A 19,770-nucleotide genomic window follows, 5' to 3' on the forward strand; every position below is an offset into this window, starting at 1 on the left:
TCGGTGTTTACGATACGGCTTCAGTTCATCCTCGAATCTTGATATATACGATGTATTTTCTGGTACATCAAGTTCACGGTGACATTCGCGACTGTCAAGTCCCAGAATGGCCGTACATTGTACGGCTCACTTGTTGATTTGACGACGTACTCGATGTCTACTGGTTCATTGGGCGCATCTCTCGATACTCTATAAACTTCTTTCTATCCCCCCCAAAACAGAACTTAATTTTTACCTATAATTTTACTATTAACATAGTAACATACCTTCTACTTCTCCAATCAATCGGAAATACTACCACAAAACTTTCACAGATCATCTATTCAAATATATCACCACAGAATTCCTACCAATCACTTCATCAGGAGTACTACCTGATTGTAACAGGATTATCAAACTGAACTGAAGCAGATCTATCACTCATTACCAATCACCGTCGATAACCATGTCGAACTTCAACAGAGATGTTGATCTTCCCGGATTTTTTCTCGGCCGTGGCACATCCGAATATCGGAAAGATGTTTTACAACAGATCATGGCATTTTTACAACAAACGGGTCACTCCAGATTCACAACAAGTCCCAGATGATAAATCATCTGAATTGGTTCCATAACTACGGGGACGTGACCCTCAACCAAATCAATGCCATTGAAACCTGGCTGCAAAGCGGTGCCACGGGTTCAATTGAGGATCATTACAACCCACGAAAAAGAGGATCCTCCCCTCCACCAGCACCTCGAGTTACGAAACGCGCAAGGACTATTAAACGTGCACGTAGAGTTGTGCGTGAAGAACAAGTTGTGGCTCCGGATCCTCAGCTGAAAGAATGTTCAATTTGTGCAGAGGAACTCGCTCTTGCCGACTTCCCTGATCGAATCACCGCCGGATGCGCACATGATTCGTCATGCTGCAATGGATGCCTCTCCCAGTCAATCTGTGTTCAGATTGAAACAATTCAATGGGACCAGCTCGCATGTCCGGAGTGCCCCGAGCTGTTATCTTTCGACAATGTGAAGTCTTTCGCCTCCGAGGCCGATTTCATTAGGTATGTTTATAATCCGACAAGCTAATCTCCCACTTTACCAATGCTAACATCTGAGATAGATATGACAAGAACGCTCTCCTATCTTATATCAGTGCTGATCCAAAGTTCACAAACTGTTTTGGGTCCAAACTGTGGGAACGGTCAGATCCACCAAGATGGTGATGCCCAACCAATCATGACATGTGGGACATGCAGCTTCAAAACCTGCTTCACCCACAAGATGCCATGGCATACTGGCCTCACTTGTGGCCAATATGATGTCCAACAGAGAGGGAAATCTAAGAAAGACAAAAAGAGCGAAAGACTGATCAAGAAGGCTACTAAGCCATGTCCAAACTGTCAAGTTCCGATCTTGAAAAACAAGGGCTGTGATCACATGACTTGTAAGTTTGAATTTTTCAAGATATGAATGATAGGTTAACTAACGATAAATAGGCACTCATTGTGACTATGAGTTCTGCTGGCTATGTATGGCCGATTATGAAAGAATCCTTGAAACTAGTAATGCGGCACATGAGCTAAATTGCTTTCACTATCGCCCAGATGGAAGTCGTGGTCCTAGGTATACTTGAAGAGGTATCTTGAGAGGAATTGCTATTCTCAACATGGTCCCCTGCAGGGAAAAGTTCACTCACATAACTGAGAATATCGAACAGCAACCGCACTACTCGGCCACTCAATGACTGAGTCCGTTGCAGATGGAATATATGATCTGGGATGTCTGATTAGACAAGGCGTGGCTGTGATTTAACTGTTGGAGAAGTATCTCTTCTGATTTGAGCTGGGAAGTTTGAAACTGAGCATCGGCGGTATGGAGGACTAGGGAGGTAGTAACTGAGATTTTCAATACCACGGGGAGATAGGAAAGATGGCAAAGTTGAAAACAGGTAAAGTTAGGACTTATGATATGCGGAATTTTTTTCAAAGATAGAACTATCAATTAAATCATTATCACTGCTGTACTTCATGTATATCGTGCTCTCCTTGAAGTATTCTCACGAAGAACCCGCTTCCTCGTAGTTGAACCGAATGTCTATATGATACCCAAGTTGACCAAGTAGCTGCGTAAATGATTCATTTGACTTGCTTGAGGACGTTGAAAACATAAGTTACAAGCAGATACCTAGTCGAACTCAGTTTGATTCTTCAAAATTCACTAAATGGTTCATGCACTGAAATATAGTGAATTAGAAGATCCTTAGCTTTGTGCGTCCCCTCACTTAGCTCGGTTTTCATTTTCTTTTACAAGTACTTCCATTTCTCCTCACAACTTCGTTTCTTAACTTCCTACCTTCAAATCTTTCTACTAAGAAGAGGAAAACTATCTGGGGGTTTTTTTTCTTTACCGGAGAATCATCATACTGCGGTCTTGATCAATTTGATATTACTGAATGTAAGTACTTGAATCCTATCTCTCCCTGCTTGGTCAAAAGACTGACCAATTTCATTAAGCCAAAATATCAATCCTCAGATCCCTTTTCAGGTAGATAACATTTTCTGCAAGAATATCGTAAGTAATGCAACTCTTCTGGTACCTATCATTTACTTTATGAAAAAGACTAATTCCCATTCCTTGATAGAGCCATCGTCAGCCAACATGACGACCACGACCCTTCCCTCCGCGATTGAGAATCAATGTGCTCATTGCAAAGCCCCAGCCCATAGAAAATGCGGTGGATGCTCTTCTCCGCTCGGCGAGGAGGCCGTTGCAACCATCTATTATTGCACCGAAAAATGTCAAGTGGAGCACTGGAAACTTCACAAGTCTGCTTGCAAGGCTCATCAGATGAAGAAGCTACTGTATCGTGCTGGCGAGACGCTTCAGGAAATCTTCTATCGTTATCGTGAAGTTACGTTTGACATAAGGGTTGTGAAGATTGAAGAGAGAAATGGAACGCTTTACGTTGATGAAAGCTACCCGAACGAGGAGAGTAAAATGCAAATGTTTCATGACTTTCCAGTCAATTTGGTCCAAAATGTGGAGGATAAGCATGCCTTGCTGGCACAAAATGCATGTAGTGAAGCTATTACATGGATGCAAGAGGTCACTGGACATTTTCTCACCGGTAAGTAACCAGGTGTTGCGCAGAATAAGAAAGAAAATAACTGACGGAAGGGAAGGGATTGCTGCCAAGATTACAGAAGTCGGTGTGACACCGAAAAACACAAAGAGAAGAGTTAAGCAGCTTCTTGGAACTGGCAAATACGATAATTTTGAGTTCCCACATAGCTGCTTCAAGGTCATTCTTAAAAATGGTGGTGGCACATACAGTCTTGATCTCACGAGCGCTCAATATGGCTATTATCTTTCAGTGACACCATGAGCCCAGTACCTCAACAATCGCGCCTCCTCAATCAACAGCTCAAATAACTTTGGTGAGGCAAAGAATAAATTCACAGACCTTGTTGATCATCTAGCCGACCCCGTCATTGAGGTTTGGCACATGAACCAAGGCTGTTCTGACGCAATGAAAAGCGGTACGGTCAAGTGGGAAACAGAAGTCGGCATGCCGATATCTAATTTCTTGAAACTGCCCCAAAGACAATTTGAACAAAAGCAAAAGAAACTTTGTGACTCCGTCGCTGGTTGTCTTCGTTCTCATCAGAAACGCACACTAGAGCAAGCAGGAAAACCTTCCCAGAAGCCAGGTGGTGCACCTAAGACTTCCTTCTCCCCTGAAGGAAGTTTGATGGATAGTATCTTCGAGTTGATGAAGCATGCCTAGTAGAGGTCATCACACATTGACTAAGTCACTGATCGCATAGGGAAGTTTCGATTTGTTCGGATAGAGAGGGGCTTAGTTGGGATTATTGAGATCATAGGCATTGGGTTTATTTGTAATTTAATTTGGTCAATCAAGTTATAAGAAAGTACCAAAAGCTCTGAGATTACTTCTAGATAGGACAGAATCATATTTGGTGGAGGCCATGATAGGTTGATTAAACAAATTCATATGATAATATTGAGCAGTCGATTAAGTGCCCGTGAATGCTCATGATAATGTTCCCTTTTGATCCCGAGACTTTGGCAAGTATCGCACCGTGGCTAATAATAAAAGCGCACCTGCCACATTAATCCGCAATTTCTTATGTCACTCCACAAAAAGCCAAATCTTAAATGACTGCCCTTCAAACATATATACCTTATAGAACTTCACTTACATTTGGGTATCTCTGCATGGAGACAATTTTTGATGAGCAATGAATATTCATTAGGTAAGTGAAGGTTCCATTGTTTGCACAACCATAGTTTGAGGGCGATTTAAAATAGTCTAAAAATGCAGTAGCGCTTTCGCTTAAGATGGTCTTTGTGAAATCTAGCTTAGTTTGTGGGGATAAGTAAAGAACTCTCGTCGCACTAGAAAGCTCTGAAGTAGGGCTGAGTAGTGAGGCTCTAGTTTGCCTAACAGAACGAGACCTCGATTATCATATGCAGCATCCAGAATATTTATTACTCCGTAGAAAACATCCCCCCACCTCGCTTATTGGTAGTCTACCACTGATATTAGATCAATCGAGTACTAATCATTAGCAGTGGCATGATGTCGTGGTCTAGTGTTACAGCTCAGCAAAGCCCATGTCTTATATTGAGGACAGCGCCCCATGCATGCCAGCAAGACTCCTTGCCAGTTGCGTTCAGATTTGGGTACACCAACCATAAGATTTCTGATTATATTCTGTTTCTCCATCAAACAATCTCGGTGAGGACTCATGACTAATGATATGAAGTGCACTTACTGTTTCCAAGTCCGTGAAGATTACTGTACGATTACGTGATGGGGCTTTCCAATACTCGGTACATTACAGCTGTGTCTCCTTAGGCTGACTACGCTAATTGAACTCTCGAAGTTCAATAACGCCAGTCGGGGCCCTGCTATACCGATTTCAGAGATGAAAGGCGCCGTTTATCGGTTGATACAGAGTAACTTAGGAGAGACGGAAACCGAAAAAGGCATGAGGCTTTCGGCTTTCGTTGTCTAGACTCTACTTTGAAGGGACAATACAAGGGATTATTGGCAGAACCCAACTAGGTTTGCCACGGTGAATTCCAGCACTGTGCATGATAACGAGATGGAGTATATCATCAAAGATACCAAACTAGCCTTCATAGGACCCAAGGAAAACGATGTTGTGCGATGTTTGACAGCGTGAACAGTGCTCCCAATCGGTTAAGTTATTTAGTCAACGTTGAACCAATCGAATGAATCGCTTTAAATGAAACCTGATGTCGAGCTACACTTGTTCGCCGAGAGAGTGATAGATACAACCCAAAACTCCAAGCTTTCCACTTAGTGCACTTTCTGCTATAACAACTGAATAAGTTGTGAAGAAATATACAATCACGTGCGGAAAGTTAAAAAGTCGCCGATTCGTTTCTTTCCGGCTGTACTCGGCCTAGCAGGTGGTAATACCACCTTTTCAAGTGGCCTTGTTCTTACCATAAAGGCGAACATTTTATCCTTGAATTTCTCCCAAGAAATAATATCCTTATCCCGAGGGCTTCCTTTACCTGCCCATCACACGAATCGGAAGACATGCCGGCAAAGCAAACGATAGAAAACAGATATGTGGATGTGGAAAAGCTCAAGGCTTTTCTGAAAGGCCGTTTCCCTGGGCAGAACTTTGAGGTCAAGGTCCGTCATCATGTTTCTGTCTTCAGCAGCTCTGGGGGTTTTGGGGGTGTTTTGAGCTGATTTGAATACACAGCTTCGACGTGGGCGATTTTTCGTGGAGACACCAGAGATTCTGACACTTGTTTGTTTGGCTTTTCCCCCTTCTCTTTCCTCTCACCAAAGTACGGGCACTAACCTGCGCAACGAAAGGATGAGATTAATTCTTGCACGGAATCAGCGGCAAAGGGTGGCTGAGCATGCAGAAGAAATCTGCCCGCATGATTTAGTGCTTACTTGTCTGTATCCAACTGGCTGAGAAATTCACCAGAGGAAAGAACGGCAGTCAGGTAGAAACAATTAAGGACGTTGATAAACCAATTTCTGCCCGCGGTTTTGTGACTCACGATTGCCTTTTTTTCTTTCACTGCCAAATTCAGTTGCCTTCTTTTCGTTAATTTCGTTCTTTTTTGTCGATATGGCTTCCACTGCGCGCTGTTTATCCCCTCAAGTCATTGATGGACATTATGTGGACCCTCGAAAATTGATTAGCCTGTTACAACGAGTGTATGGGACAGTTGATGGAAATAACAATTTTCGAGTGGAGGTAAAAATCAACTATTTACCTCTTCTCGTGATGAGAACTAATACCTTTGTTCTTAGTTGAGATTAAATCGCTACAAGATATATCGTCCTTCCGATGATGATAATGTTCGAACGTTGACTGAGGTAACAACCAGTCAACCAAAATATTCATGAAAAATCTATTTATTGATGCATTTTAGGAACAAATACAAGACTGTCGAGTATATAGAAGGCGCAATCGTTGATCTGGCAGGTGTCGAACAGGAAGAGCTTGCTCTATCTCATTTGGCATTTTTGCTAATTATGAGAAATCATAATTCTGCTAGTCTTCTCTTTATGGAGTATGGGTGTTGTTCTTTACCTTAAAAGAACTTTGGGAAAAATCGATGTCCGTTTCCAGGCTAGAGAGTTCATCATTATTTATCTTAGAATTGCAATTAAATTCAACGTTATAGATACGCTTAAAGAAATCATATAAAAGCTCAAAAACGGAATCGCTTACCATATTCTCAGACTACAATCTAGGCCAACGATTGAGATATTCATCGTAATATTAATCAGTAAACGACTATGGTTAAACATCATGATATTTTCAAATGGAAATTCCCCTCTTGAACGACGTGTTATCACAGCCGTCAGCTGCAGTGATTGTGCCCATATGCAAGGCTATTATGGGCTGTGTGCGGGGTCAATCTTTTCGCTTGGGGTAAGGAAATCATTTATCGTATGATTAGACACTCTATGTGAATATTTATATACTCATAGAGCGAGGAGTAGTGTCTGTCGTATCTGATATCTGGACATGGCTCAATATCTTCATCTTGACGATTCGAAGGCACTTCAATGCAAAATTGAAGCCAGAGCGAATAATCTATTCATCAAAACAGCGGAAAAGAGCTCCTTCCAAGTCATTAGGCTCTCCAAATCTGTCAACATAAGGAAACAGCCAATTATTCCCACTTTCCAGAAGAATCTAGATGTCTGTGAAGTTTCGCAAGTCAATATCCTCAAAGGGACGGATGATGTTTGTCAAATCTTCATTGTACGACACGATAGATGCTGGGCAAGGTTGAACATCGAGAGAGCACTATTTGAGCATTTCATTAACAGTTATGAGGTCTGCGAAGAGTTTTGGAAGTGCGTATTTGCGTTTGGGCTAAAGCAGAGAGAGAACGAGTTCGAATTTCCTAGATTAAGAAGCAGAATAAGAAAGAAGTTGGACATAACTGATCCATATGAGCCCAAAGGTAAGTCTCGCACCTTTTCAACAAAATTGAGATGGATGAAAGCTGAGATATTAGCTAAACAGATCTGATGTATGTGATTCGTCAGGTAGAGCTAAATGGGCGAGGTGGGACAAACCCTTGGTCTATTCGCCAGACAGCAGTTTATCATGGTAGGAAACCTGATGAAACTTCTTCGCTACCCATCTCGATCAAAAGCGCGCCCTCGATGCTCTTGATTATTGCACCTTCCTCTAATGCAGAGATGAGAATGACAGCATATCTCGAAGAAAGAGCCGCTGACAAGCGACAGACATCGTCATGGAATCTGCATAGACTCTTAGTATCAGATAGTCTTTCGGGATGGCCGGACTATATGGCAAGCCTTGAAGCAAGACTGAGAGAACAAGTATGCTTTCCGAATATTCAAGCTCGATGACCCAATTCTGACAACAAATTTCCACAGACAAACTTGATAATTTGCGCCACCGATGACATGGAAGAAGAATCTTCCTCAGCACACGGAATAGGCTTTGAATCACGACAGGAATTGAAGGTCTTAGAAGATTTTGTGCTTGACCTTTTGATGATACTTCGGACCAAAGTAGAAACCGTTACTGGCCTTCGGGACCAATGCAAGGAATATGCAAACGAATTTGGAAAACAGATGGAGCCTGAAGATAGAGCATCTCATTACCTGATCCTGAGAGAATTCGACGAGTATGTGAAGGATGCGGAGTCATATCTAGGTCATGCGAAAGACCTGAAAGATCGAGTTCAGTCAACTGTAACTTTGGTATGTGCGGCAAGTCAAACATTAACTTTCGTAAAAATTGACCTACTGCAGCTATCGGATTTCTTGAATCACGAAGAGAATAGATCAATGCATCATTTGACTGTGAGTATTTATGACTATACATCTGAAAGTAGAGCTAATAAATCTATAGGAGAGAAGCACAAAAGATGCAGCAGCTGTCAAAATCTTGACCATAATCACCCTTGTCTACCTGCCCACCACAATTGTTGCCGTCAGTTATCCGAGCATCAGGTTCATTCAATATACTAATTCGTCTTAGAATTTCTTCTCCACCCAATTTGTGCAAACGAGCGATAATGGACACATGACAATAACGGAGAATTCTTGGATATTAGCAGCCATTTCGATACCTTTGACAGCTTTAACCATATTTCTGTGGTGGGCTTGGGTTTACCTCACTGAGGTCAAGAAAGAGGTAATGGTATCTGAGAAATCAAATTCTGGCCGTCAAGACAGCTTTCGGTCTTTCATATCTTCCAGGAGAAAAGGCTTGAGTAATTTTTCTACATCGAGGAACCGGCTTGGAAGGTTAGATATCGAAGCAGGGGTTTCTTCTCATGTGACAGATATAGCTTCGCCACTATCTTTTGGGGACTCTGGTGCGGGAACTTGGTCAACTACAGCGACAACTATCAAGTCAGGCTAACCACATTTATCTCGCATTCGCTGACAGATAATGAGGTTATCTTTTGCAAATTATGAGGAGGGTTACATCGCATCATAGTATTGTAGCAATGCATATAACATATTCAAGGCCATGTCTGAGTTACGGCTCCTATTACTATCAGTGGTTGTTCCGGATTGCAAAATTGGTTTAAAGTAGCAGAAATGTTTCTATATCGGGTCACTCATCTATGGACTAGAGACAACGACCTGTGTGATTCATAAAAGCCCCGAAGTACCCCACTTCTTTACCCCAGTTCTTGCAGATCATATCTAAGAAATGGCTTGTTTCTTCCACTGGTAGGTTGAAGTTATGCGCAGCTTACATCTTGCTGGTTGTATTTTACTGGCCACTTTCGTCAGACAAATGATGAACCCGTGTAATATAGTCATGTTATTTACGAGTCATGACTGATTGAATTTGATATTTGTCTAGACCGTTTTTTCACACATTTCAAGGGAAGCAGATGCTAAGAAACAGCTTCTCAGAGCCCTGCCCCATTGGAAGAGGATTTCACATGCAAACACTGCGCCTTCCCTTTAACTGTCCAATTTCTACTTCTGATGAACTCGACAGAAACCATATTAACAGTGATGGTTCCAACTTCCGACACGAGAGATTGGAATCTAAACAGAAGTGTGGAGGCTTAGGCGCTGATACTATCTTTCAGGATCCATGATCACCACCCACATGCGAATGTGGTTTACAGCACCTTCCCTTTTGGGACACCGGCTTACTACCTCCAATAAAGGTATCAAGCAAAAAATGTATCAATGCCAATGACATAGTGAGCCTGTGCTGGCGACCCAAAACGCGACCTTAGAGCCTCATAAGTGTTGTATGTGGAGGCTTACAACTTTGCCCTCCTCAGCTGTTTTCGACCGATTAAATGAAGTATATAGTTTGCATAATGGAGGCTTGTACCACTCAAAGAATGTAATCGTGCCTTATAAGAAAGCACATGCGTTCATAAATAATCGCCACAACTTCGCATATCCCAATGGGACTTATTCAACTTCTTAGCTGCAACATGAAGCTTTTCGGCCGCTCGGCAAAAGGTGAATCAAGCACAAGAAAACAAAGACTTTCATCACATAACGGAGAAAAGCCCTCGGTAAGAAAGCTGAATGGTTCTCTTAGTGACCACCACTGACCAGTTTGCTGACACTACTTAGAGTGAAATAAGTGATGTGACTGTCAATCGCGACACCAATAATCTCCGACCATCCACAAATGGACGACCAGTCCCGATCCACACCCTGATTTCAAGAGAAAGTTTGACACCAAGACCAACATCTTCCATTCACAATTCAGACAAGATTAAATATGAAAATCATTCTGCTGGTGGAACCGAGCTAGGCGAAAGTCATATTGTCTCACTGAAAGAACGATTACGTAGCAGTCGAGAGGAACTTCGCCCGCAGTCGGGTCGACCTTTCGTTCCTATATGTCGCCAGGTCTCTATACTCACTGTCGAAGCAATTGAACACGATATACGCAGATGCGATACCACAATGCCAATTGACAGAGCAAGGTTTTATGCACAGTGGGCTCGCCAAAATGGAAGGAAATTATACGCGACCTTAGCTTACATCGAGAGAGGTGCGGATGTGTACCACTTTGCGGATCAGGGAATTACAGACAAGGATCTTCCTTTACATTATTTACAAGGTGTTTCTTCCCTAGGAAAAGAGATGCGAGAAAAGGGTGCTCTTTTCCTCAAAGAAGGGGTGCAAATAGAGAATCTTGATCATTGGAAGGATGAAACTTTGGAAGCGTTCTACGACATACAGTGGTTGATGATAGCACCTGTATTCGAGGACAAAACGGATCTTGAACTCGCCGCAAGGGAGGTTCTGCCCTTCATCTCATTTCATGGCGCAAATACAGATGCAATGAAGCCCAAGCAGGGAGCATACAGCGAGGTATCTCCCGTGCAAGTTCATCCTTCTCATCATCAATTTTGGAATAAAGAATATGTAACGGTAAGACTGAACTTTTGGTCGTTGAAATTCGTACTAATGTGATGTAGACAAAAGAGCCATTAGTAGCTGTGAAAAGATTATTTTCGAACGATGAAACAGAATTCAAGAAGGAGCGTGATATCCTGAGAACCCTCGGCAGTAAAAAGCCCCATCCTCATCTTATTCGATTGCTGGCCACCTATCGACAAGAGGAAGAATTTCATCTCATATTCCCATACGCAGGAAGTAACTTAAGATCTTACTGGGAAATTCGATCACTCCCGACGTTTGACCAGGAAACAGTCATGTGGTCTATGAAGCAGATGTATGGGATCGCCAATGCATTGTTTCGACTGCATGAGTTCAAAGTTACAATTCCACTGAAAATTGGTGGTCCTGGAAATGTGCGAGTGCAAACCGAAGACGACGGTCAAATAAGTGTACATGCAGGCGAGGAGATGTTCGGGCGACATGGCGATATCAAGCCGGAGAATATATTATGGTTTCCAGAAGGCCCTGAAGCACACGATCCACTAGGTGTTCTGAAGCTGGCCGATTTTGGCCTAGGAAGATTTCATGGCAGAGATTCAAAATCAGGGATAAGGCCTTCTGGAATACGCTCATCACCAACCTACGAGCCTCCTGAATGTAAGCTGCGCCGCCCGGTGTCCCGAGCGTACGACATTTGGAGTTGTGGATGTGTATGGCTCGAATTCATTACGTGGCTTCTCAAAGGTAGTGCTGGCATAGAAGAGTTTGCAGATCGCAGAAGCAATAATCCAGGACCCAATGAAATCGACGATGACAACTTCTTCACCATGATACCGAACAATCGCATCTTAGAGGCCACAATCCGAGATGGAGTTGAACAATGGGTTAAGCAATTGCATCAGCATGAGAGATGTTCCGAACTCATCCATGATCTATTAAAATTGACCATGGATCACCTCCTACTCATTGACTCAAATGAGCGTATTAAAGCTGGCGAGTTCAATCGACAAATGGCGGACTTTTATCAAGAAGCAAAGAATAATCCAGACTACATGTTGAAGCCAGCCCCGTTATTACCAGAAGATTCGAAAGCGATGTTTCTCGGGATACCGCGATACGAAGGATCTGGACCTCAAGTGTCTTTTAGTGATCCAATGAAGGTGAGCATTTCGCGTGAGTCCAGTGCATCCCGCAAGTCCGGAGACTTGAGCCCGAAATCCAAGAAAACTGTAACTTGGCCTTCAGATCTCGCCAAGAGGTGATGTGGAAATGCTTTTTGTTGATCAGAAACTCTTCGTTGAGCACAGGGCCAAACCGGCACCAGCCGTTTGCACTTCAGTTCGAAAAGATCAGATTCTTAGACCTTAAGCATTGGAAGCTTAACATTTATTTTGTCAGTCTAAAGACGCATGCATTGAATCAGGACTGAAGGTAAACACCCCCGGAATACTCTTAGTTCTCAATGCGAGCTATTTCTAACCTTTTTTTTTTTTTTTTCTCGAAGTAGGGCCAATGTAAATTATAAATGAACTCACTGCGAATCGTCTCGAAACAAAAGAAAAGATCTTAGTATCTGTTCTTTCCCTCCATTATCGACTTGTGTTACGGCGTTAGGAATACCAGGAAACTTGAGCGAAGGCGTTTTCATATTTTTTGAGCTGCTGTTGTAAAGAAATCCTAGGTAACACAAACCAAGAAAGAAGCCACCGTAATCCTTCTATGCTAACAGGGGTCTAAGGCGAGAAACAGCCGAGACTAAAGCACAGAAGAAAGCACGGTTGCGAGCAATAGATCTTAGAGAAATCATGTTGTGTCAGGCTTAGTTGTCCAGGAAATATCTAGCAACAGCAATCTAAACCTCTTACAAATGCAGTGATAAAAGCCTAAATAACCCTACGAACGTGTGTATCATGTCCGGAAAGATAGTCCTTTTCGTGCCAAGCCCAGCCAAGTTGACATCCACTTTACTACAGCTGAACTCAAGAGACATGTGAACTCCATGGTAGATTCCGGTTTGTTGTTGTTATTTGCGAATATCAGACTACCACGGAAACATGTCCATCCAAATACAAATCTCCGTTCGTGTACCGAAAGGATATCAACCAGAAACCTTGAGACTACCAGGTCTTGTGAAGCAGCGCAAAACTATGACAGGAAAAGAAAAGCATCAAACTTCCCAACTCTACGAGGAAGAACGAAAACGAATACACTTTATATCGGCTCGACCTCCTCGAAATAGCAATAGCAGAGCAATGAGGCCCAATTAGCACATCTGTCGTGCTTCAGCGTACACTGCGCGATCTGCATCTATTTCCTTCCTTTTGAGGCTCAAGTACATCCGCTAGGTAGGTACGTGGTGAGATTAAGAGTTAAACTCTAACTTATTACTCGCCTTACAAATTCGAGCCAAATGAAGGAAAGCTGAAGCCTTGATATTCACCATCATCTATAGAAGCTGGGTAGAAACTGAGCAGGCAGTAATCGGTAGCAAAAAAATGAATTGGGTAATCTGCATCTACTATAGCTATACACACCCTAATTACTATCATATTCCCGAGGTAGATCTCCCCTTCATAAACTCGACAAATTCCGTATCTAGTTGAAGTCAGGTTAGCACATATCCCACTCTGTATAAGTTCTTGGCCGCATAGAACTGTTGAGACGCTTACAACCAATTTTATCCTCCGCATCTACCGACTTCATTATAACGTTGTCAATCTCTGCATCACTAATTGTTTCTCCCAGATTTCCCAAAACTTGTCTCAGTTGCGCTGCAGTGATTGACCCTTTCAAAGAGTGATCATGTTCCCTCCACGCAGATTTCCACTCTTCCTCTAGATCTTCCTCACTCGAAACAGGAATCGCAGCCGACTCTGCTTTCAAATCATCTTCAATAGGCTTTGGATCATCAGGCTTTTGCCTTGTTCGGCCTGTCATCATGGCAATGAATTCTGCATGCATTTAGTAGATGTCCCCCTGTTCCTGCAACAGATTCACGGTATCATACCATCAAAGTTTATAGTACCATCGCCATCGAGGTCAACTTCCTTAATGATTTGTGCAAGTTCTTCTTCGCTTGGATTTTGTCCAGACTGTTTCATCACACGGCCAAATTCCTCTACGGTGATGTTGCCTGCAAAAACCAATCAGCCCTGAAAACGCTGTAGGTGGTCTCACACAACCTACCTCCTTTATCCGTGTCCTATTGGTCATATTAGTATAAAAGTTCACAACGCTAGTGCATATTCGCGGGTAAACACGTACATATGCATCGAATGCTTCCTTGAGAATAGCAACTTCTTCATCTGACAGTGGTTTGGCCTAATCATACTAAATCAGCAGGAATAGCGAACACATACTATTTCTACACACCATAATGATAGAAATTTCGGTAGATTTAGAAGAACAATAAAAGAGATGAACAGTTCTTCGAACGAGAAGCTATTTCGTGGAACTCATCGCATCTTAAAGTGGGATGAGGACATCCACAGACTGCCCCTGTGTCGATCATACCCACGTGATAGTATGATCATCGGCATAGATCGTTTCAGCAAGGACAGTCGTTTGATATCGCTGGATTCTAGCATCATTGTCTGATATAAGATACTCGAGTATCATTCTCTGCAATTGATCTAGTCAACGCCTACATAACCCTATGCTACGAGTAAGAAATCAGACCATGAAGCGAATGCAATGCCGGTCGGTACGTGATGTAAGCAATTAATTAGATGAAAACTCTCGCTGACCATACTACGGCCCATCAACTGAAGATTTACCTTTGTTCTCATCTGTTAAAAGACTGAAATCGTCCGCGACGTTCACATCATAAGATATCGCAGAGGTGTAAGTATCATCTGTTGCCTCACGTGACATCCCCGCAATATCTCCACTCATCCGTCAATACCCGTCCGAGCAAGAGCGACGAGGAAAGCAACCCCCTCAGCCACCAAGTGAAAGCCTTCTGCATTTCCTACAACATAACAAACCCCAAGAAACCCCAGGTAGCTCATGGTTTACAAAAACCAGACTAGAAAACCAAGCATGTAATCGTCAACAAGTTCTCTTTTCCCTTCAGAATTCAATCCAATCCGGTTCCCAGATTTGATGAGCAACGTAAATGTGATAAGGCACACCACTAATTTCATGACAAATCAACACATCTTATAGACCGGAATTTGTAACCGCGAAGTTGAACTCAATCAACAAAAAATTTGGTATTCATCTAATTCATCAATCTAAACAAACTTGCTGTCCTTGCTTACATACAAGTCAACATACTCATCCACTGCCATTGCCTCAAGTCTCTTAGAATCATTGCCCAAGTCAACCAATTCCTTGACCTTAGCTTCACTGAAATGTGGTCCCAAATGTCTCTTGTACTTGGCCAAAATTTCTGGTTTGGCTTCTTCTCTTCTCAATCTGTGACCCAATGGAGCATCAACGACAACCTCTTCCAAAACTTGTCCGTCGTTCAATGTGACGGTCAAAGCATTTGGAATGGTTCGCATGTTTTCATTGTGATAATCCTTGGTGAATTGTGGATCTTCGACACAAGCAATCTTTTGTCTGAGTGATTCAACCAAAGGAGAAGTAGCCGCCTCTCCGCCATCAGTATAATCTGTAGCTTCAAGACGTCCAAAAACGAGCATGACTGCAGTCATGTATTGGATGCAGTGATCACGATCGGCAAAGTTGTCCATAGGCTTGAATTGTTTGTCGATGATACGAACGCAAGCTTCGTGTGTTCGGCAGGTGATCTCCTTGATATCAGCGGCAGATTTTCCTTGGTCTACCAATTGTTGACGGATACGTTTTGCGGCTTCAATGGCAGTTTGAGAGTGGAACTCGGCTGAAAAAGATTAGATGACAAACTATAATAGAATGTGTGGATGACATACCTGGATAAGACACCTTGAATAAAACGTTCTCCATGACATAGCTGCCATATGGACGTTGGAATTCAAACTTGTTACCCTTGAAGAGAACATCGTAGAAACCCCAGACTGGAGCAGACAAAACTGTAGGAACACCAGGCTCGCCCTTCATGACCTTCAAGACTAAGTTTACGGCACGTTGGCAAGCATCACCAGCAGCCCATGACTTTCTTGACATGGTGTTTGGAGAGTGTCTGTATGTTCTTAAACTCTGTCCATCAACCCAAGCTTGTGAAACTGCATCTGCAGTTTGCTTCTCGCTCAATCCCAACAATTTGGAAACTACAGCGGCACTAGCAACCTTGACAAGTACAACATGGTCCAAACCGACCTTATTGTAAGAGTTCAAGAGTGCCAGACAACCTTGAATCTCATGTGCCTTAATCATAGCTTCCAAAACCTCTTTAATAGTTATGACCTTGCCATTGCCGAGATTTCCACCAGCTCTGTTTGTTCGCGAAATCCAATCTGCCACTGCGAGAATTGCACCCAAGTTGTCTGAAGGATGACCCCATTCTGCAGCCAACCAGCAATCATTGTAATCGAGCCATCTGATCATGGCACCAATATTGAATGCACCATTTACAGGATCGAGCTGAAATGGTGTACCTGGGACCTTTGTGCCATTAGGAACAATAGTTCCTTCAACGATTGGACCCAACAATTTTGTACATTCCTTGAATCGTAAACCTTCGAGACCGCAGCCTAGAGTGTCGAGGAAAACAAATCGAGCTGTGTCGAACTGTCAAAATCAATTAGCGGGGTAATCAATATTGTTGTTCTTTGGTCAAACTCACAGCAAGATCAGATTCAATTGGGGTGTTATGAACATAGCTGGCGATATCCTTAATCTCAGGATCGTACTCTCGAGCTTGGGGTGGTGGCGGGGCCCCAGATTGCAAAGGAGACATGGTGGAGAATTGTTTGAGCGATGGTGTTGTTCTTGTTGAAGCTCCGAAGTTTGCACGACTTCGCAGAGAAAGTGGGATTCTGAAGTTTCGTGATTGGGCTGGTAGTCGAAGAGTTCTGGATGCAGTACGAACACTACGATTAATTGTCGACATTGTTTTCTCTCTTTGCTTTTCTATCGATCAATGAAGACAAATAAATTTTTGACATCAAGAAATCAAAAGGTTCAAGAATTTAGTTTGGAAATAATGAGATTGTTGGATTGTTCTTTACCCGTACTCTACCTAGGCATTACCGCATTCCACGGGCCTTTGACCATACCACCTTCCCCACGGATCTACAAAATCCTTCTCACTTGCCTCGGTTAAGAGCGGTTTATCTCACGGCATCGGAGATAGAAACCACTCGATATGTGATTGATTTGGCAAATACCAAGAACGAAATGGAAAATCAATATATGTATGTATGCATGTATGTAATAGTTTGTTGTCCTACAGTCTGTAGGTTACTGATTCAGTTCTCAATTGTCATTAACCCCTTTCGCTACCGGCGCTATCAATTACCCGGGTAAGGAATCTCAATGTTTTCACCAACGAAACCACACGAGACTAAAAATAAACTACCCTCGCTCCCTTCAAGAAAAGATTCATATTTCCTTTACTGTTTTCCATATCACTTATAGAATCCGCTAAGTGCTCTCATTGGTAACCTCTCAGCTTGATCCTTCTTTTTGGCATGCAACGTTTGTCCATCAGGTTCTAGGTACGAATCTCCCCATCGGACTGCAGGTTTGAGAAGTCAGCAAGTAATTCTTTCATTGGAAAACCGATCCCAGAGCTTCTCTGAAGAAGTCGAAGGATGAAGCATCCCCTTGGAAATCTCACAAGTATCATAGCAAAACGTGATAAAGCAGCGATTAGGCGATGAGTTTGGGGGAAACATACCAAATAATTGTTCTCCAAAGTTTATATCCCTCAACGCTCTAACAGTGATGCGTAATTTCCCTGCCCAGACTTCCGAGCGGAATTCAACATTTGATGTTTGACTCGTGCCTTTATTAACCACCCTCGTCCATCCACCTTTGTGGCCAGTAATCAGCGTTGCGATCGGTTCTGTATTGGTGTCAATGGTCTTCTTCACTACAACATCCGGGTCAATCTCTAGAACTTTCCCAGACTTGTCGACGGCAGGTGGTGCATGAAAGTCGACAGAGAATGTAGAAGGACATTTGAAATCACTCTCGGTACCAAGTGGGATGAATTCTCCAAGGACTTCCGAAATGATATGACCTCTTGGGACATTTTGTAAAATCCTGACTCCGCGGTCAACAGAGTCAGCCACTTTGGACGTCGATTCGGAATGATATTCTTTGATCTCTACCAAGATTCGATTAAAAACATCGATCGTCTTGCAGCGACAGATTGGCTCCTTTTCAGGTGCTTTTTCTGCATCTGATTCTTCTGGATCTTCTGCATTTTCTGATTCTTCTGGCTCTTCCTGTACTTCTTCTTCTACTACTTCCAGAGGCCCCGTTCGGAGTCCACAAGCAACACACAACGGATAGTTCTTCCCCCATTCTCGACATGGATGCTGAATATCCGCAGGTGGATACTCCCAGCTTGGTGGCCATGTCGATGGGGGATCATATTGTTTAAAAATCTCTCTGTTAAATACGTTGGCCTTCAGATTTTGAAAGCGGAGTGGAACCACACGATTTTTCGCAGGTCCCAACTTTTCTAGGTTTTCTTTCGGGTTTTTGAATGGAAGCTTGAAGACACCCTGATGTACAGATTCGAATTCGCCATGAAGGGGCGTGAACAGACAAGGATAAACTGTTCCATCCCCTCCAAGGCACACTTCAAACGGATCTCTGATCGAAGGATCCAGCTGAAGATTCAAATTCGCTGGCCGCACATCGCCCTCAAACAAGTTCGCACCGCTGCGAGCAAAAACTTTCATATATGGAATATGTCGTGCGATAGCAAAGCCTCTAATGCTAAAATGTTCCAACTGGAGCTTCAATAGGAACTCGTCCCATCTAGTAGTGTGTGAGTACCCCTCTTGACCCTGCTTGGCGAAAGTTCCATCAGGCAATTCTCCATAAGTCAATGCGGTGCGGAAATTCTGTGAAAGCATGAGAACGCAAGCACTATCAGTGCCTATCCCTCTCGCATGGTCTTCTGGGTTTTGAGCCAAGAATAGAAATCGCAAGTATACCCCAGCAAGATCGTCAAACAACCCTTCATAAGGATCGTACGTATCGGAATTGATCAACGTAGGGTGCAAGAAGTGATATTGAAGATCCGCATAAATCTTCTCAAACAATGCCGTAGTATGGATTCTATTCCTCTCGCGCTCGATATTCGTCGTCATCGATTGCGATACTGGAACCTTCTTCCCCCGATTTTCCAAAAAAGTTCGTCGTCTCTTTGCGGCTTGGACGACAGCATCATCTTCATGTTTTCTCTTCCACCCGCGGTTTTCTTCCATAACCTTCTCTTGATGTTTCTCTGCCAACTTCTTCTTACGACTCGCAAATTTCCCTTTCAGCTTTTTGATTCTATTCTCATGCTGGACTTTCTTCTGCTCGTTATAAGCGATTCTCGCAGCAGGATCCATAAATCTTATTTTTTCCGCCTCTGTTTCTTTCTCTCTCTCTCCCATCTTCTCTCTCGCCAACCTTTCCGCCGGATTAAGCTCCTTCGCTCGTCTTCTAGGCGGTCGAGATGAAGATCTCGAGCGCGATCTCGAGCGCGAGTCAGAAGAAAGCCGTGAATCGCGATCCACCGGTCGCGGACGGGGCTGTCGTCCCCTCGGCTTTGCCCATGGGGCCCAACCGAACCAATTAGCCATTACGAGATAATTACGTCGTGGAGTTTCCTGAAACCGAGTAGATGATGGAAAGGTTCAATAGATGTATCAATAGTAAAACCAAGCTATAGCTATCACACTCAACATATCTTCCTTTCACCATCTGTCTATCCACGAAACCATATAATAAATCTAAATTCTTTGTGCGCGATCTAA

General features: G+C 43.1%; 8 protein-coding genes across 8 annotated transcripts; 5 read left to right on the top strand and 3 right to left on the bottom strand.

Moving 5' to 3' along the window:
* Nucleotides 1-445: 445 nt before the first annotated feature.
* EAF02_002393 (uncharacterized protein) lies at nt 446-1,709 on the top strand (the record flags this gene model as incomplete). Its single annotated transcript, XM_038898441.1, has 4 exons — nt 446-520; nt 568-1,046; nt 1,116-1,429; nt 1,482-1,709. 4 exons carry the CDS (start codon nt 446-448, stop codon nt 1,616-1,618), a joined length of 1,005 nt encoding a protein of 334 aa, XP_038762133.1. The 3' UTR covers nt 1,619-1,709.
* A 934-nt stretch (nt 1,710-2,643) lies between these two features.
* Nucleotides 2,644-3,772, top strand: EAF02_002394 (uncharacterized protein; the record flags this gene model as incomplete). The annotated part of the gene is given in 3 exon segments (XM_038898442.1): nt 2,644-3,116; nt 3,277-3,358; nt 3,377-3,772. 3 exon segments carry the CDS (start codon nt 2,644-2,646, stop codon nt 3,770-3,772), a joined length of 951 nt encoding a protein of 316 aa, XP_038762134.1.
* Nucleotides 3,773-6,134: 2,362 nt separating this feature from the next.
* On the top strand, nt 6,135-6,486 carry EAF02_002395 (uncharacterized protein; the record flags this gene model as incomplete). The annotated part of the gene is made up of 3 exons (XM_038898443.1): nt 6,135-6,263; nt 6,320-6,385; nt 6,442-6,486. The coding sequence occupies 3 exons, from the start codon at nt 6,135-6,137 to the stop codon at nt 6,484-6,486; spliced, it is 240 nt and encodes a 79-aa protein (XP_038762135.1).
* Nucleotides 6,487-7,043: 557 nt separating this feature from the next.
* Nucleotides 7,044-8,927, top strand: EAF02_002396 (uncharacterized protein; the record flags this gene model as incomplete). The annotated part of the gene is made up of 6 exons (XM_038898444.1): nt 7,044-7,488; nt 7,551-7,873; nt 7,931-8,260; nt 8,312-8,362; nt 8,412-8,492; nt 8,541-8,927. 6 exons carry the CDS (start codon nt 7,044-7,046, stop codon nt 8,925-8,927), a joined length of 1,617 nt encoding a protein of 538 aa, XP_038762136.1.
* Nucleotides 8,928-9,975: 1,048 nt separating this feature from the next.
* On the top strand, nt 9,976-12,162 carry EAF02_002397 (uncharacterized protein; the record flags this gene model as incomplete). Its single annotated transcript, XM_038898445.1, has 3 exons — nt 9,976-10,059; nt 10,121-10,930; nt 10,978-12,162. 3 exons carry the CDS (start codon nt 9,976-9,978, stop codon nt 12,160-12,162), a joined length of 2,079 nt encoding a protein of 692 aa, XP_038762137.1.
* A 1,283-nt stretch (nt 12,163-13,445) lies between these two features.
* Nucleotides 13,446-14,275, bottom strand: EAF02_002398 (uncharacterized protein; the record flags this gene model as incomplete). The annotated part of the gene is made up of 6 exons (XM_038898446.1): nt 13,446-13,495; nt 13,570-13,851; nt 13,908-14,033; nt 14,087-14,102; nt 14,165-14,221; nt 14,273-14,275. The coding sequence occupies 6 exons, from the start codon at nt 14,273-14,275 to the stop codon at nt 13,446-13,448; spliced, it is 534 nt and encodes a 177-aa protein (XP_038762138.1).
* Nucleotides 14,276-15,135: 860 nt separating this feature from the next.
* EAF02_002399 (uncharacterized protein) lies at nt 15,136-16,898 on the bottom strand (the record flags this gene model as incomplete). The annotated part of the gene is made up of 3 exons (XM_038898447.1): nt 15,136-15,749; nt 15,799-16,576; nt 16,632-16,898. The coding sequence occupies 3 exons, from the start codon at nt 16,896-16,898 to the stop codon at nt 15,136-15,138; spliced, it is 1,659 nt and encodes a 552-aa protein (XP_038762139.1).
* A 517-nt stretch (nt 16,899-17,415) lies between these two features.
* EAF02_002400 (uncharacterized protein) lies at nt 17,416-19,596 on the bottom strand (the record flags this gene model as incomplete). The annotated part of the gene is made up of 2 exons (XM_038898448.1): nt 17,416-17,525; nt 17,688-19,596. The coding sequence occupies 2 exons, from the start codon at nt 19,594-19,596 to the stop codon at nt 17,416-17,418; spliced, it is 2,019 nt and encodes a 672-aa protein (XP_038762140.1).
* Between the last annotated feature and the right edge of the window lie 174 nt (nt 19,597-19,770).

Source organism: Botrytis sinoallii (genome assembly GCF_014898435.1).
Source record: "Botrytis sinoallii strain Bc 23 chromosome Unknown BSIN_003, whole genome shotgun sequence".
NCBI lineage: Eukaryota > Fungi > Ascomycota > Leotiomycetes > Helotiales > Sclerotiniaceae > Botrytis > Botrytis sinoallii.